At 48.4% G+C, this 19,144-nt stretch overlaps 1 protein-coding gene across 2 annotated transcripts in view; it reads right to left on the bottom strand.

Annotated features, from left to right (window-relative positions):
- Nucleotides 1-7,310: 7,310 nt before the first annotated feature.
- Nucleotides 7,311-19,144, bottom strand: part of CSE1L (chromosome segregation 1 like) — a 35,218-nt gene continuing 23,384 nt past the window's right edge. For both annotated transcript variants that reach the window (XM_078867015.1, XM_078867016.1), the window contains exons 16-25: nt 18,482-18,585; nt 17,584-17,681; nt 16,675-16,825; nt 15,948-16,156; nt 14,310-14,407; nt 13,041-13,126; nt 12,554-12,635; nt 11,821-11,967; nt 10,551-10,782; nt 7,311-9,785 (exon numbers count right to left, since the gene is read on the bottom strand). In XM_078867015.1, the coding sequence (XP_078723141.1) occupies nt 9,696-9,785; nt 10,551-10,782; nt 11,821-11,967; nt 12,554-12,635; nt 13,041-13,126; nt 14,310-14,407; nt 15,948-16,156; nt 16,675-16,825; nt 17,584-17,681; nt 18,482-18,585 (1,297 nt within the window). In that variant the 3' untranslated portion in view covers nt 7,311-9,695. The remainder of the gene's footprint in view (nt 9,786-10,550; nt 10,783-11,820; nt 11,968-12,553; nt 12,636-13,040; nt 13,127-14,309; nt 14,408-15,947; nt 16,157-16,674; nt 16,826-17,583; nt 17,682-18,481; nt 18,586-19,144) is intronic.

Here is a 19,144-nt window from a genome sequence, read left to right on the forward strand (position 1 = left end):
GCGCTCTACGCCCCCTTTAGACTGTGATAATACCGCCCCAATACCTGTGTCACTCGCGTCCGTATCAAGAATGAAAGGGCGATCAAAATCGGGATAATCCAATGTCGGGGCCGTAGCCAATAGATCACGCAGACTCCGAAAGGCCCCCTCTTCCGGCTCTCCCCAAACAAATTTCCGTCCTTTACCCGTAAGGAGATGCAAGGGCCTCGCAATCGTCGCAAACCCCGGCACAAATCTTCGGTAATACGAGGCAAATCCCAAAAACCGCCGAACATCCCCTACAGAGGCCGGAGTCGGCCAATCCCGGACACACGCCGTCTTTTCCGGGTCCGTGGACACCCCCTCTGCACTCACAATGTGCCCCAAATAACGGACGGACCGTTGCAGTAGGTGGCATTTCTTTGGTTTGAATTTCAAATTGGCAGAGCGCATCCTCGTGAACACTGTCTCCAGCCGCGTTAAATGTTCCTCAAATGTGCGGCTGAACACAATAATATCGTCCAAATATATAAGACACGTCTCCCACTGCAACCCCGTCAAAACGAGCTCCATCAATCTTTGAAATGTAGCAGGGGCCGCATTCAATCCCATCGGGAGGCAGTTGAATTGAAATAACCCCTGCGGCGTACGGAATGCGGTTTTCTCCCGTGAGGACTCGTCAAGGGGAAGCTGCCAAAATCCCGAAGAGAGGTCCAGTGTGGAAAAGAACTTAGCCCCCGACAATGCGTCAAGGGAGTCGTCCATACGCGGCAGGGGGTACGCATCTGCCACCGATATCTTATTCAATTTCCGGAAATCGACACAAAATCGCAAGTTGCCATCCTTTTTCTTAACCAAGACCACAGGAGCGCCCCATGGGCTGTTCGATGGCGATATAATGTCCGCAGCCAACATGTCTTCCACCGCCCCCCGAACGTGTTCTCGCTCCGCTGGACTCATCCGATGCGAATTTAACCGAATAGGGGCAGCGTCGCCCGTCTCAATGTGATGGGAAAGCAACGATGTGCGTCCCAAATCCAAATCGTCGGAGCTGAACACATCCGAATACATCAGCAACAATTTACGCAGCGCATCACGTTGCCCCACGGACAGGGAAGAATTTTCGTCACATAAGGTAGCGATCCAACGATTATCCGAACCCCTTGGCTCGGAAACACCAGCGACCACTCCCCGGCGATGCGGACAATCGTGCGTCGCAAACGCCGTAGTGGCATGTGCCACAACCGTACCGGCCGGAACACGGATGTTTTCCACCCCCGCATTAAGCACCTGTAAAACCGGTAATTGATCCGGCCGGACGATGGTCTGTGCCCCAACTAACGCCAATCCCGTTGTTATCGTGGCGGATGGTGACAACAAGACCCCTTGTGCTCCTAGCCGATTGGGCAGGGGCTTCCGATACCGCAAGGGTATAAGCATCTGTGAACCAGGTGGGATGTCCACAGATGCGACGGACAGCGCCTGCACCTGTACGGCCGAAGCAGGTCGCCCCCAGGGCGACGGCAGAAACGAGATTCGACGGCCCCCCGGCAATTCAATACAATTCTCATTGATTTTAATCAAAATGGGCATCTTAGCCAAGAAATCCGTGCCTAGTAAGCAAGGAACCGCCAAAGATCTCGATATTAACACAACGCCCGAAGCCGACACATCCCCTATAGATATCTTAGCATCCACCTGGCCCACGATACCCATACTACCCCCGTTCGCAGCGACGCAAGACCCATAAACCGGACGCACAGCCCCCGGCGGAATGCCCAACAGATGGAAAATGACATCCGATATAATAGTCGCAGACGCTCCCGAGTCGACCAAAATGCGCATGTCCACACCTTGTATGGACCCCGGTACAGTGGACGAACCCGTAGCGGCCGCGACAACTCTCCGTGCCAATTTGCGCCACTGCGTAACTGAATGACAAGGCCCCGTCGATGGCCTTTCTTTAACAACAACAATAGGATCGCGCAACAAAGGTGGTGGGTGAGGTGTAAAGCCTTGCCGAGTGTCTGGTGCGTGCCGACATGCCTGTTTCGGAGGTTCCTTGGTCGGCTTGTCCGGTGTTGTGGGCTCCTGCTGCGGCGGACCCGGGAAGCGGGCCCAGCAATCTTTGGCGTAATGGCCCCTACGGCCGCAGCGGAAGCAATCGGCCTCGTTGCGCCGAAGCGCAGGTCTTGCATCCCGGCGGCCCCGTCCCGATGGCGTAGCGCGCGGCCCCGGCCATGGAGAGGAGGCAGCCGTCAGCTCCTGTGGACCCCGCTCATCCGGCACATAGATCGCCCTTGTGGGGTCCCACCCCATCGCGCCTCCTTCCTTGACGGGCCCACCCGTCCATGCCGCCACTTGCTTCCAGCGACGGAGATTAAACTGCGCATCCAGACACTTTGCTGCCGCCCGGGACGTGAGCTTCTCATGCCCACACACAGGCATGGGGATCCCCAGATCCCGAGACAGCTCCAGCATTTTCCCCAATATGAGAGGCTCGAGCAGATCCTGTGGCGTGTCAGGATATGCTGCCATGGCCAGCTCCAACACCGCACCCCTGAACGCCACGGGCGATTCTTCGGGTGCTCGTTGTCGTTGAGCGAATCGCCGATGCGCGTCGTCAGGTGGCTCATAGGCGTCGGCCATTTCCTCAAAAACTCCACATAAAGTCTTCTTCTTATCGGCCGTTATGGAACGGAAAAATCGAACAGATTCGTCGTCCAGTAGAGTCGGCAACACTTCCAAGGCCTCCGCATCGGTCCATCTTGCTGAACGAACCGCCGCCAAAAATCGGCAGGCGAAAGCGCTCCAATCGCCCCCGATAGAGAATTCCTTAACTGTAGTAAGGTGGCGACTCCGACTCCTCTTTACGCCGTCTTCCAATGATGGTTGTTCTGGAGGCAAATTCAAAATGGCGTCGGCCCGCGGCGTGGCCAAGATGGCGGTTTGGCGCCGCGGAGCGCGCAAGATGGCGTCTTCTTGCCGCATGGCCAATGGCGGCGGCAGGGCAGGCAACGTGGCGGCCCGTGGAGCACCTTCTCGTTCCATCGTCGTCCTTGGCGTAACGAGGTGACATAGATGCGCCAGGACGTCCTTGAGTGTCTTCAGTTGTTCTGCCACCTGTTGCCATCTTTGGTCAGCGTCCGATGTTGTTGACGGACCCGCCATCGCGCCGACATCTTCCACGCCCGTCCCCGTGCTCGCCTCAGCAGGGCTCTCCTCCACCACCCCAGCAGAATCCGTGGTCGGAGGGAATTCGTCGTCGTCGGACGAAGAAGCCGATGCTGGCGCCGGGGGAATTTTCTTCCTTACTTGCTTAGACATGCCGTTTCACTTCTGACCCCAGTGTAATAAAAGACTTGACCACGATCTCTGGCTCAGTGTCCTTTATTCGGTCCGTACTGCGTTCCCACACGGCTGTCTCTCTTATTCTCTCTGTGCTGGTTCCGATGTCACTCCAGTCCACATCAGCAGCCCCGCTGCTGTTCTTGTCGCTCTTGCAGCCCCACAGCAGCTCCGCTGCTGTACTCTCACACAGCTCCCTTGGCTGTTCCTGCTGCAGCTCTGACAGCCTCGTGCTGTCTCGCCTTCTCGTTGCTCCTGCGACTCTTGGCAGCCACCTCGCTGCCCCTCACACACAGCCTTACTGCCTATCTCTGTCTGCAGCTTTACACCTCCCAGTAGCTCCCTACTGTTCCCAGGGTTGGCTCCCGCTTCTGACGGTGCCCCCTCGGCTCGTACGCCCGCGTGGCCCCACACCTTTCCATTCACACCCCGACTGCCTTCTCCTTCCGGTTTACGCGCTTAAGGACCCCCTACCTTTCACCCACGTCACCTGGCTCCGCCTCCTCGTGACGTCACATCCGGAAGGTCGCTTTCGCCCGCATTACATATGTAGTGGGGAGCGGTGGCGTAGCGGTTAGCGCACCGCGCTACGAACCCGGCCACCCGAGTTCGATTCCCGATCACGGCCAACACCGATTATCTGAACCGGTGCTGGGCCTCCCCGAGGTCGACTCGGCCTCAAAACGAGTACCTGGTGCGGTGCGTAAACATCGCCACTGGGGAGACAAAGGCGGTCGGGCGTGGTGCTGGACACCCATCCATCCCCTCGTGTACCGTTCCGGCCTTCACAGGTGCTCGCAAGCAGCACTTGCCCCTAGTTAGTTAAGGCTATACGGGGGTCTTTGTCTATGTACGAAGCGTCAAATCATTACCCGAAAAGTCACCTGTATTTTTTTTCTTCCCATTTTAAGGCCAGTTGAGTTTTTTTCGTATTGTGCTGAGGCACCGCTGGACAAAGCAGGCAACGTCGCCAAATAATTTGGATAGTACTCTTTGGTTCTTTCGGTAGTCAGGTAGGTGAAAATAAAATAAAACACTTTTTTTTTTAAATAAAAAATAACTTTTTTATTTTTTCACCTACGTGACTTTACCGAAAGAACCAAAGAGTATGGATCCTTTCAGTCACGAAAACTTCAAATCTATAATTTGGATCGTGTTTGCTCGACTTGTATTGCCGCTCAGCAGTTTTGTCAATGCGCTGCTAGATAAATTCCTTATTGCCACGCCGTCTCGGTCGTGTTTGACGATACTTAAGGGGCCGTCCATAAGTGACGTCACGTGATTTTGGACGCTTTTTGACCCCCCCCCTTCGTCACACGACGTCACAAAAAGTCAGACCGCCCCCCCTCAAATATTACGTCACAAAGCTCTGCCCCCCCAAAATAAAAATGCTTCAAATCGCTTTAAACTATTGCCATTGTAGTGCGTATTTAATGTGGCGCTGCACTCTGATGTTGTAGGAGAAAACATTTATTAAAAAGTCTATTTAATTAAGTAGAACGTGTTGTCTAAATTTATTGAAAATTGCGCATTATGTGACGTCACATTTCTCAACCCCCCCCCCTAGGTGCGTGACGTCATTTATGGACGGCCCCTAACCACGCTAGGCAGTGCTTGTTGATGAAGGGGCCGAGATAAGAGGGAAAAGAGGACCGGTTCAGACATCGATAGCCACTCCTGGTAGCCTTGGCCGGGAATCTAACTCGGGTCTATTGATGAATAAAGCAGCGCGATAACGAAATACTCCACTCCCCAAATTAAGTGTAAATGTCATCGTATGCGTCTATATTGAACAAACTCACATCCATCAATAACGCTGCCTTAATATGCACTATAATAGGCGACGTTTTGGACAATGGGCCCATTTCATGGCACGTCGAAATATTACAATGATCTAAATGCGATATTAAATTTAATGCGACGGAGCGCTGCCTGCACCCTTTAATCGCGGACCACTCCTGCAACTGAGACTCCCCCATTACCTGGCTAAACAAAGACTTTCATGAGGCTTTTTAGTTGTTGTTGCGGAATCAGATAGATCACACTCGAGTCGAAAAGAAGGGGCCGGTGAGCTCACACCGACAAGAACAACATTTTATTAAACCATATGCAGTTACATTAACGTAACTAAGAAGACAAAAAAAAACTCAATGGGCTTTGCATATCACTTAGTGCCGATATCCACCACTGGTAAAATCCACAACAATATTCAATCCACCGTCATGGAAGTTGCTCCACACCGCCAAATATATATATTCCTCGAGCACGTGTGCTGTGTAAAAAAAAAAAATTAGGTTTGCGAATTGGGTAATCTACAAGCCGTGAGTGCGGTGTTCGTTGGTCAAAAGCGTTTCACTCGGTTGGACGTGGTGAAAGATGAACCCAATCGACGGTGGCGTCGTGAGATTTGGACAACTTCAAACGCACTGCAACACCGCGATGACGCCGGGGGGCTTCATGAAGACCGCGCTCATGAAAAGTTCAAACCACCATCGCCTTGACCACTCTTCGCTTTATTTAAAAAAAAAACCCAATGGACACTAGAAAGTATGAGCGGATAATGGTTGGAAGTAACTGTCAATACCTCATTTATGATTACTTCTTTTAACACTGCGTCGAATTTGTAACTATGAAACAACATATGTCCGACAAATGCATCGTCTTTGAAACTGATTGGCGTCCTCTGGTCTAACACCGTTTTGAGACTGGGCTCAAAAGAAAGCTGTGTCTGGTGTGGACCAATCAGTTTCAAAGACAATGCATTTATTATGAGTGTATGTTTTTGGTTTGCATTCTGACCACAAGTATTGTGGTTCATGCAGACATGATTCCTATTCTCATGGTTTGCCTTTTTATTTTAAGCTGGGAGAGTAGACAAATAAGGGATGTTAAATATTTAATTGAGAAAAGTTGGTGGTGGGGGGGGATGCGGAGAGGGGGCAGGACACGCTGTTCGAAAAGGAAGATGGCCATTGGGTCGAGCCCAACGGACTGGCAGTCAAAGGAGAATGTCCAACCGCAGTTCGATCGATATATTCAAGCGACTCGCGCACGCCCATGTGTGTGGCCCGATGGGCGTGTGGACCCAGTAGTCTTGACTGGGACGCCCTCCCCCCCATACTACCAAAACTACCGCAAACCACGGAGTTCAATGCAACACGTGGCTACTAGTCCGCTCAATTTGGAATCGAAAAGCACAATTGACGAGACTTGGTTTTGAATGGATAAACCTTCGTGAATTATGCATATGTGCTTATCCAGATAAATTGAGTGCTGGACTAGTTTCGAAATAGCGGCAATTTACATGAATGCTCATGATTTGGTAGGAAAATGGAAACTCTGTATATGTATCGGGTTAATAGAAGTTAACGTACACCCCTTTGTGATTCTACTCCAGGACGAAGACCTATCCACGCCGTGTTGGTGAAAGAGGCCATTGTTGGATCATGCTTCATTTGCACTGGACAATGCAGGGTTAACGAAGGGAAGCGGGCAGGACCAGTTCGTGTAAGACTCGCCACTGCACCACCCTACCACTTTGCACTGTACAACGCTACTTAAAAGCCTTGCCAATAAGCCCAAGTGTCAACTTTTGAATTGTATCCACAGCTCGAAATGCACTTTATTCAGTTTTAGTGAACATGCATGCAATCCCTAGGTGTAGGTACAGTATTCGAATTTGAAATTATATACGTACAACCAAAATTATGCAGGTAAATGTAAACACGACTTAATATTTTTCGATTTAAAGCTTTCGTGACTGCAGGGATTCATCTTCTTGGTTCTTTCGGTAAAGTCACGTAGAATGGAAATAATAAAATACAAATAAAACATAATAAAATAATTCTCACGTTTCGGCCACAACGCAAGCAGCCGTCCTCCGGTGAAGAATAGGTCTGTCGATAAGGTCTGCCACAACGCAAGCAGCCGTCCTCAGGTGAAGAATAGGTCTGTCGAGAAGACAGACCTATTCTTCACCTGAGGACGGCTGCTTGCGTTGTGGCCGAAACGTCGTGAGAATTGTTTTATTTTTATTATTTTATTATTTCCATTCTACGTGACTTTACCGAAAGAACCAAGAAGACGACTTAATATGGCTACAAATCTCAACCAAGACTGGCCCAACTCGTATATAATGGGAGTAATTACCACTGGGTTGCCATTCTGTATGTAACGTATTGTAAACGTCAGGGGTGGCCAAACCATAGCTCGTGAGTCACACGCGAATCCCAGCTTAAGGTGCAGCTCGGCTCGACGAGTCATAGCTATTTGGCTATTTGTGTAGCTATTTCACGTCTCAATATTTACTCTATTTGTAGCAAGAAGAATCGGGAAAAGTGGGAGCAGCCGGGGAACACGCGTGGCCCCTGACAGTGAAGCCAGACATGAGTACCCCTCGGGGCTCTCCCAGATTCCTTAACTCAAATCTCTGCAGCCAATCAATGTGAGCGAACCGGCCGAGCCGCTCGTCGCTTTCGGCTGTATGAAGATTTTCGATTTGTGGCTCCGTTGGCCCAGGAAGACTATTTTGCATGAAATCGAATATAAGGTTATAGTGTAGCATTTATAGGAGAGCCTGGGAAAAATGAATGTCAACCCTGTGGTTGTACATACTGCGTTTACAGCTCACACACATGTGTTGGACCTGCCATAAATTTCAGAGTAGATAAATGTGAAAAGTGGAATAGTATCATGACAGTGATCAGACGGCCAGGGCATATTCCCTTCTGAACACGCTTCAAGGGAAAATGCATTCTTACAGCGATGCATGGTTTAGCTCGTGATCAAGGCCATTCGTTTGCACGAGACATCTGGACGGTGACCAAGGGTTCAAGGACTGACATTTTTAACCACTGGCCCGTGAGGGCAAGTGCACCAATCTCACTTTAAGGCTCGTGGGTTTTTAGTCCCTATCTCAAATAAATTCGAGGCAACCCTTACATTTAAGAGCATCACCCAAATGCTGGCCTGTTTACTGAAACTATAGCTATTTTAAAGAAGCAAGATACATTGTGCTACTGTCAAAGCTAAACGGGTACTATATAATTGTTGACTAGGAGCGGGACTCGTAACACGCAGCTCAGTTAAACCCAATGAAGCCACGGTCACTGCGAAGGCCTCTGAAAAGCAAGCGGATATAGGGTACGAAGCTAAGGAGCTCTAGCTTCTGCAGCCGTGGTTCTAAACTTCACCCTACGATTACATCGGGACCTCGTTCCGACTTGCCGTGTCAGCCTTTGGACAAACATCAAGCGTACACTGAGTATTTCTTGCAACATCTGACACCTGCTGACAGTTAACATTGGTTGTTGTATTAACTTCTTTCACACTGTACGTAGCCAACAGTGCTAAATCGAGGTGCAGGGGAAGGACAACTAAACGCATAGTTTGAACGTTGGGAGGAGAGGTCCGATAAATATTGCTCTAAAGTATGCACACCAGCTTGAATTCTTAGCAGCTGCACGGTGGACCTACTCAGCCGCCATAAAGTTTGCACATAAGCATTAGAAAATAGCCCCATGATGGACCTACAGCTGACTCAATTACGTAGGGTTACAGGGTGCACAGACAACTCCAGACAAAACAAATATACGGACATGGAAAACAACGTATATGACGAAAAAGATGTAAAATGGGGTGAAGATGTCGAATACGCTTGTGTATGTACGTTTAACTTCCCTACAAAGATGTTTGCCATAGCGCGGAGTCACTGACCCTCGACAAGTGAGGATCTTCCAATAAGATAACCAGCACACGGTGCGTAAAACGCGCGAATGAGCATGGTGAAGCCCGAATAGGGACCATCCCTCCACAGAGAGAATCAAGATTTCACAAATTATTCCACGGTCTTAAAGGGAGGCTGACAATATGCAGTCACACGCAGTGACATACCATGGACACGTTTACTTCAAAATAATTTCAAGAAGCATTGAAAAAACCAAGCACGTCATCTCACATACAGTATCAACAAAGTATCCTGGCCTATGATTACAGGTACATCACACAAAGCGGCACTGCCTAATAGAAAGACGAGCAAAGTTACTGTCAGTTTGGATGCACTGTAGACTCACAGGACATAAATTAAGAGGCAGGGAAAAACGCGTGTAAGTGCAGTGTCGCGAGTGTGGGGTGTGTTTGCACGTTCCTATGGATGCGTGTGGTATCGTACGGGAACAGGTGTGTGCAAGTTGGTAACTGGTGTGTGTGACGTGGGTGAAAGTGCGCTGCAACACGCGCGTGCGTGCGGTGTGCATGCAGTTTCGCGGTCATGGGCTACGCGTGTTACTACGGTTGCGTGCGCATAAAGCACGCCGGCCGGTTGGGTAAGGAGAGGGGGGGGGGGCGCAAAAGGCTCTTGAGCAACGTCCTCACACAAGCGTCACGTTGGCCGCTTGCAGGTATCCCTGCAGGTAGCGTGCCGCGTCGACGTTCACGTCCGTGCTGATCATGGAAGAGACCTGCACTCGTGCACACACACACATATACTCGTATGTAATTAATGCGCACACGCAAAAAAAACACCCAATGGACACAAAGATCCCCTACGTAGCTTGTTGTGGACAAATGCTGTTAAGCGAGAACCTATGAAGGCCGTGACGGCACACGAGGGAGTTGGTGGCCAACACCACGCTCGGCGATGTTTAGACACCGCACCAGATATTCATTTAAGGATGAGTCGAGCTAGGGGAAGGCCCCGGACCAGTTCAAATATTCATCACCGACGTTTGCTGTGAGCGGAAATTGAACCAGGGCTGCGAGTTAATGGTGCTATGCGCTAATCAGCGCACTACTGCTCCAACGTATGTATGTAGAACTTGTTTCGTGCCGTACGTAGCCAACCGTGCTAATCGGAGGTGCGGGAAAGGACAACAAATACCCACAGCGCATGCACTCACTCAGAAACAGTCCATCCCATCCATCCATGTCCCTTGACCAATTTAACGACACGATCGTTTTTGGGGGCACCGTAGTGAGAGCCCTGGTCGGGATATCTATTTCCACCTTGCCCGGTCCCCTTGGGCAAGGTTAAAAGTACGTGGGTGTAGGGGCTCCCCTACCCACCTTTTACCTCCCCCCTCCTTTATGTGGTCCAGTTGCATAGGGACTGTCCTCTGACAGTTGACACCTGGTTATGCGAGCCATGTGGCGTGCTGTATCGGGACTCGTGTTTTGTTACAATAAAAGCAACAACAACAAAAAGTGCGTGGGTGTGAGGGTCTCACCCGACCGGGCCGTGCGGTGCTCAGCTTGCCGAGGCTCTGCGCAAGGTGGATCTTGGCGTTGGGTACTGAGGCCCCAAGCGGGTCATGCTCCTTGCGGCCGGCGAAGGCGAGCTGCGAGAAGGCGGCCTGGTAGCCCGGCGTGTCCTCCACCTCCACAAAGTGTTCGTCGTCGGCCACCGAGTCGTCTTCTGGAAGCTCGAAGAGCCCGATGAGGGATTGCAGCAATGGGGCCCTTTAATAGAGTGATGTGCACGCACGAGAAGATACAGGCAAAACACAGGGTGGGTTCCGTGTCATCGGAAATGCCTGTGCAAAGCAACGCGTCACGTTCAAAGTAACACACTTGTTGATACATTATCATCCCCATCATTATTGACTAGTCTCTGAACAAACCACTCCACTCCATATGCGATATTCTCAGAACTGAGAAGCTACATAGGGTACAGCCTTGGGTGGGCGAGCATTGAACAAGTTCACGGAAGAATGAGGCCATGTGGTGGGCAGGAGAGTGCAGTGCAGCAACATCCATTCTTGTATTTACTTCAATGCTCCCACCTCACGTTTTCCACCTTCCCCAACTCTGACCAGGGTAGTGAAGTACAGTAAAACCATGGATTGCGACTAATTTGGTCTGTGAGTGTTTTGCAAGACGAGCAACATTTTTTAAATAAAATTAATTTGATAAACGAGCGAGGTCTTGCAATACTAGTAGTACGTGTATACCCTTTGTCTGCCGAGCGTCACGTGATCACAACTGATATACGAGTGCTTTGATATACGAGTGCTTTGGATTACAAACACGTTTCCGGAACGAATTATGCTCGCAATCCAAGATTTTACTGGATCATCAAATAACTTCCAGGACTTGCATGGGAGGATCTCATCCAGCAGTGGATTGACAAAAGGGTTTAACTCTTAAGGAAAATGATAGGCATGTAATTGTGCATCAATTCATTCATATATGTACATAAATTACAATAAGCTTATATGTTAATGTCACATTTCGGGTAACAGAAAAAAAGCATTTGTACAAGATCGGTGGCACACAAGTAATGGAGGTGCATCAAAATATGACGGAGGGTGGCGTACGATCAGAGATTAATTACGAGAGAAGCAGTGGATTATACGGACTGCACAGGAGACATTAGAAGGGAGGAGTGGGCTGTCAAGAGGAGGCAAGTCTTGGGCCAGGACCTGAGCAGGAGTTATTGAGGTCAGTCGTGCGAGTGTGAGAACAGTCAGACGTGAGCATCGCTGAGTGCACACCCACCACAGCTTCGTGTACTCCGTGTCCATCATGGCCGGGCACTCGGTGAGCTGCTTGGTGATGCCGACCGCACAAATCTTCTTCTCCACGATGCCCGACACCTTCTGCACTTCCGGAATGATCAGCTTCTCCACAACCATGCCGAACATTCTAATGGGCGGTGGAGGTGGTGGGGGAGGGAGACGTGCGGGGGACACACAATTGGGATCACTGAAAGTAATGGAATAAAATTAGGCGATTTGTAATCTTCACCAATTTAATCCCGATCGTGCTATTGGGCGTCACAGCTTGAGACACGGAGAATCTGTTTGGATCTCACGCACAGCCATTGCAACCCTTTGTGCTGGGCCCACGGAAGCCGATATCACCAACTACCTCTGAGATCCCTTCACAATAGAGGTCAGCACTTTCCCACCCATTCTGCAACGAGGGCCATGTTTGTCCCATTACAGTGAAACCAATATATTTATGAGATTGCTATCTCTGGCTTTCTGTACGTGCAGTCATTGTTGAGACCATCAATTCTACAAATGAAAATCCGGTCCCACTCAGCGCTCTGACATCCAAAGTCATTCAGCCACCTCTGACGTTCACCGATGACAATAATTATTTTATTGTGCCGAGCCACCCAGGGATCACCTATGCTTATCGTGTAAACTTAAGGAGCTGCCCCACCCCGCCCCCCGACTCAAGCAGTGCTATGTTACCCCAATACATGGCCACTAAGCTGCCTTACTTGGGCTGGATGCTGTCCACCAGCTCCTGCAGCGCTATGGGCCCGTACTTTATACAGAAGAGGTTGATGAAGACCAGGAAACCTGTGGAATGCACAAAGAGTAATCATCACCCCCAGCCATGTGACCACGGATCAGATTATGAATCAAATTGATTCACACCCTCACGATACTACACATCGAGTTTTTGCGTGTACGTTTTGTATATGCTGTATGTTATTAGTTTATGTGTTCCCTGCAACCACTGGAGGTGCTACATTTATTACAATAATTAACATACATCTACATTTTAAAATGCAATAGCAAACCCCTGAACTGAGAATTGCAAGGGGAGTGAATCGTTACGTGCCTAATCGACACACAACACAAGTAACATCTTTGTTTACTGCATGAAAGCCAGGAAAAGTAACACTGCAGTTCCCTTGGTGTTTTTTTGTCACCCAAAAGAGTTTCATACTCATGATGATAGGTTCAAGCGGACCGACGCACCCTTCACGTATTTGGTCGTCTTTGAGCTCTGCAACCGCTGGAAGAGCAGGATGAAGATCTGCTTTTTGAACTGGTTAATCACCTCCCTGCAAACCGCACCCCACATATGGCACACAGCAACGGACACAAATTAGTAGTTAGTACACCATTAGTCTCCAGATTAAAAGAAACATCAGAAAGTGAGGCGCACTCCAAATTTTGGATTATCTTGAAAAAAAATACATATATATAGGTATGGGTTAGGGTGGTACTCAAAATTCAAGTTCGTGATTTTCAAGGTCATGCCTTGTGTTTGTTTGTCATTTTCCGGTTAAAACTAAAGCACTGCGATTTTAAAAGCCACTACTAAATATTTAACCGGTTGCTCAACATTGTTGAAAAATTTATTGCAGTGTATACATAGTCATAGTAAGTACAGAGGCATAAACGCAGATAAAGAGGGGATTACGGAGCAACAGATTAGAACGATAATCCCAGCAGTTGAGTATGGGTTAACGATATGCAAAATGGATGGCACCCTAATATAGATAAATATCACCTGGGCAAATGAACAATTACAAGATAGAGGTTATGAGAATGTGTCTGTTTAATAGTACTATGTGCTTTTACTGGTACTACAATAGTTTTGTGACTAGCGGCATATAGCTCCATATGTAAGACGCCGCAAGTCTCAAACGTGTTGCAGAATCGATAAAAGCAGATTCAAAGAGAAGTCTGTTCTGTCTCCACACGTAAATAAAAACATATAAACAATATGAGTTTGTATGCAGTACCAGTCAAAAATGTTCCCTCCAGTCACTTGCTAAAACCTGTTTAGCAGATTGGACCACTGAGCGCAATTAAAACTTGCATCTCCGCGTGCCAGTTGTCAAGTCAGGTACCGGATTTATAAGACTCTTCGCCCAACTTTTGCTTTTAAATAATAGAAAAAAAAACAAGTGCGTCTTGTAATGAGAATACGGTAATAAGCTGAATAACATGGACAGCTTTATATCATAAAAAAACTGATTAAAATGATTAACAAAAGTAGCCAACTCTGGATATGGAATGGCACATGACCATGACTGCCATTCGGACATCTTGCAATCCGCGTACAGAACGTTTACACAACCAAGTTTATTAAAGTAAGCTGAACTTTAAAATCATCCAGATGTGTCCTGAACGCAGTTTGCCCCCACCAAAATAAATAAATCCCCCTTCGTATGTAATTTTGCATGCATATGCGCATGTGTGAGTGTGCGAGTGACTGTGTGCATGAGAATATCGTACGATGGCATGTGTTCGATGATGCTGTTGAGGAGATAGAAGCCTTGGTGGTCATTGTTCTTCGACGCGATCAACTTCTGAAACACTCCCAGTAGCCCTGGCTGTAAGAGACGCATAACCAGGTGTCATCATTAGAAGCAGGAGCATAGACTTGCAATACAATGGATTTGGATGGAGTCGTGTGGTCAACATGGCAATGTGAAATCCAACTGAATGTGTCTGAGCACAATGCTACCTATAGGACATAGCCAGGGCATTGTTTATTATGACTGCAACACGAGTTGAATTTAATCAAACGTGTGCATCAACAGCCATTTTCATATACAGTACAATTCGTTCCGGAAACGTGTTTGTAATCCAAAGTACTCGTATATCAAAGCACTCGTATATCGGTTGTGATCACGTGACGCTCGGCAGACAAAGTGTATACACGTACTACTCGTACTGCAAGACCTCGCTCATTTATCAAATAAATATTTATTTCAAAAATTTGCTCGTCTTGCAAAACACTCGCAGACCAAGTTACTCGCAATCCAAGGTTTTACTGTACTGTTGGACGAGGCTCTCACCGTGCCGTGCGGGATGCGGAGGACATTTGACCATACTTAACCATACTAGTCCGGGAGTGTATACACGAAGGCATGTCTACATTCCCCTCTGCTGGCCACTACATAGCACAGCCCAGCATTTTCTACGGCAACCTGATGTCAGAGTGGTCACCCATCCAGGCACTATCCAGGCTCAACCCCCTGCTTTAGTTTCTGATATCTGATGAGATTGGATGCATTCCAGGTGGTTTCGTCAGGCAATGAAACACACACACACACATTTTGACTTAAAACTTTCGTGACTGCAGGAATTCATATTCTATGGTTCTTTCGGTAAAGTCACGTAGATAGAAAAAATTATAACAATAAAATAAGAAAAATAAAGTGAATAAAAATAATACAAATATCACGACGTTTCGATCGCAACACACCGCTTGTTATTATTTTTTCTATCTATGTGATTTTACCCAAAGAACCATAGAACACACTACTACATATCTGCCGTGTTGCATACACAAGCTGTTGGGGAAAGTGCTGCAAGCACCGATGAAGGCTGGCATGACACACGAGGAAGCGGTGTGACAAAGCACCACGCCCAGCTGTTCTCATCCCTTCCATTGCTAATGCTTACACACCGCACTGGGTATTCATTTAAAGCCGAATTGAACTTGGCGAGGCCCAGGACCGGTCCAAACATTCGCCACAGATGTTAGCCGTGAGCAGGAATTGAACTCGGTTGGTCACAGCACCATCACTCCCCCCAATACTATTACTATTTTTATTTTACCAGGAAAGGATCACTGAGCTCTATAGCTCTTTTTCAGAAGCGACTTAGCCACAAATGATAACTCAATGAAGTGGCTTGTGGAAATTTATAGCAGCCAAATACTCTAAACGCACGTTTCTAAATGTGGCAGGGAAAAACCAGAGGACTGGGAAAAAACTCCACATGACCACGGGGAGAGAAACATGCAAACTCAAAATATACAGCAGGCGTCAGGGTCGGGATCAAACCCACAACCTCCTTCATACCAGGCGAGGGAGTTAACATCCCACCGATAAACACACACACTAAACAAACAGGTCCCCTCACAATCTTGTCGGCATTGCTGGAGGCGATGGTGACCGACGCCTTCTCTAACAGCGCTTGCAGGAGCCGGACGAGCGGCGGCACGTTGCCCACGCGCTCCCACAGCGTCGGCTGCAGCAGGTGCGGGAACAGCTCCATGTAGCTTGGGGGCACCTCGGCCCCACGCATCTCCAACAGCAGCGACATCACCTGGAACACGTATGGAATGAACTCTGCATGCACAGAAAGAGACACACACGCATCAACAAAGCAAATGGCCACATTAATGGACGAGCCAACACGCACAGACCACAACAACACGCATGTGCATCCGTATGCATGAATACAAAGAAGACAAAGATCCCCATATAGCCTTGACAGACTGTTGGGGCAAGTTCTGTTAGTGAGCACCTATGAAGGCTGGCACGGCACACGAGGGAGTTGGAGGCCAACACCACGCCCAATGATATTGATAGAGTAGTGTATAAATTACCGTGCCACCACTCTCCTCCATGTTTCAAACATATTGTTCCCTGTATTTAAATAATCAGTGACACACGAATAAGTGTGAACTGTAGTGGCAAGGTTTCACTGGTAGGTTGTAAGAAGCACACAGATCTTCATTTGAGCAATTTACTGTTTGAAGCCCTGTGGTGACGTCACCATCACTTAGTGGCACTTGCCCCAACAGTCTGTTAAGGCTATACAGGGGATCTTCGTCTGTGTGTGTAGGATTATGTCATGCACACACCCTGCACGTCGTTCTGCAGGATGTCCGTGAAGACGGGGAAGAGCGCGTCCTCGAAGCCGGACACGGCCGCGGGCGTGGCGCGGCACGTGATGCGCACGCACAGGCACAGCGCCTCAAACAGGTAGTGGTTGAAATGCGGCTTGCTGGGGTTCTGCGGGCAAGACGACGCATGGCAGCGTTCATGGAGTGGGGGATCCCATGTGACCAAGCCATGCAGAACATGCGCTAGACCTCGTTACATGTCGGGAGAGCTGAGCATGGTTGAGCCCTGACTGTGCTTGGATGGGTGACCACCATACACAAACACAGGTTGTCACTTTTTGCAGAAAATGTCCTGTAAGTGCCGAAACTGCCGACCGGTCCCGGGCTGCGGGCGTATGGGTCTCGATCTAACTGTACGGATCTCGATGCAACTCTATGTAACTGCAATATCCTTTAACTGTTGCCACTGTCGATGGACTTGGGCTATGGTGGTCCTTGTAGAAGAACTGCTGAGCTCAATGGGGCCCTGCCAGCTGAATGAAATAAAAGCCAGAATGCGAGGCTTTATTATGTGGGGCTACGTGGTGGGCAGTGCAGAAAAATACTTTGTTGTAACGTACATCTATGCTTCTATCTCTTGAGTTCCCTGCCTTCACCAACGCACACTCACAAACATGGTGAAGTATGGTCAAATAAAACTACCAATGATACTTTGTGTTAAAATATTCTGATTAATATCCACAATTATTTAAGCGATTACATTTATTGCATACACAATGAAAGTTATAACAAACATTTTATCCGAATATTGTTAATACATCTTAAAGGTAGGGCCTCAAAATTGAATTCCAATGTCACATCTAGTGTAGGCGGTGGACACTTGGTGATCTTATGTGCCATGTGAATGAAGGCAGAGTGCTGGGATACCTTGCTGACAGCATGCAGCTTCTGAGCGAGCTGCATGGTTAACGTCGGGACGTAGGGGATGACAGCCTCTTGGAGCAGTGAGAAACTCCTCATCAGGGCTGCGTCAGGCACAACACAATCGTCAACACCAGTGTCAGGCACAACTATTTTTCAATGGCGACCTGGCAGAACGGCGAGCATGTGACATGGAAAGGGGAGCTTTATAAGGGCTGCATAGACTTAAAATGGAAATTGCATAAACATGACTTACCAATGATATTAATGAGCAGCCAAAACTATGGAAAATTATAATCTTGTAATCAATCCAAAATAACATTATGCATGACACTCGTGAGAGGAGCTTGTATATTGCATTTAAAATGTGATTAATAGGGAATATGGCCAGACAGAACACTTCCTGTAAAGCAATGATCATATTAAATTTAAACTTGAACACAAGCACTTTGCTCAGGTATGTTTTGCTGTTTTTTTTAAGTGGTACAACCAAATCGGAAAAGTTAAGTTTGGGTTGAGTCTGGATAGTGCTTGGATGGATCTGAGGTTTACGTGGTGGGCAGCAGAGGGCAGCGCAGCAAATTATATTGCTGTGCCATACATCTATGTTCCTACACCTATGCTCCCCCTGCCTTCACCAACCCACACTGAACAGCGCGGTGAAATATGGTCTAATAACCCGCATGAGCTGCACGGCATAGGGAGAACCTCATCCAACAGTGCATTGACTGTGATAAGCGGTAACATGCCTGAGAATCCAAATAGTTTTTTTTTTACAAATCGTATATGTTCTGATACTGTAGAGTACATGTTTTGTTAACGGTGTACTTGTGATGTATTTATGCAGAATACCGGACTAGCGCGGGGTGCCGAATGCACAGAGCACGATAGGATTGTCAGTCACCCTTCATGAGGTACTCGTTCTCCGTAGACGAGGGCATGGTCATGGCCTTCAGGAGATTCGTCAGGAGTGGCTCAATCACCGGTGACACCTCTGCTGCGGTCAAGCTGCACAACAAGGCAAGGACAAAGTTACCCTTGTAGCCTTAACAGTGTTTGGGAGCAAGTGCTGTTAGCGCACACCTATCAAGGCCGGCACAGCACAATGGGAGGTGGGTGTCGAGCGTCACACCTAACCCTAACACCGCATAGTAGTCCTCATTTTGAAGACCCCAGAGGGTTGATGGGCCGACTCAACCCCAAACCAGAAATTGAACTCGCAACCTTCCAATCGTAAGCTGCTCGCCCTATCTCTGAGTCACCTGGCACTAAGACAAAAATCCCCCGTGTAGCCTTAACAGAATGTAGGAAAAGTGGTCTTAGCGAGCGTCTATGAAGGCCGACATGACACAAGAGGGGGTTTGTCTCCCGAGTGGCAATGTTTACACACCACACCAGGTACTCATTTGAGGATGAGTCGACCAAGGGAAGTCCCATGACCGGTTTAGATAATCGTCTCTGGCGTTGGCCGTGAGCAGGAACCAAACTCGGGTCACCGGGTTCATAAGTGCAGCGCTAAAGGCATACACACACACCGGAGAACCCCTTCCCCATTGAGAAAACAGCG

This window comes from Lampetra fluviatilis, chromosome 23 (assembly GCF_964198595.1).
Source record: "Lampetra fluviatilis chromosome 23, kcLamFluv1.1, whole genome shotgun sequence".
In the NCBI taxonomy this organism is placed as follows: domain Eukaryota; kingdom Metazoa; phylum Chordata; class Hyperoartia; order Petromyzontiformes; family Petromyzontidae; genus Lampetra; species Lampetra fluviatilis.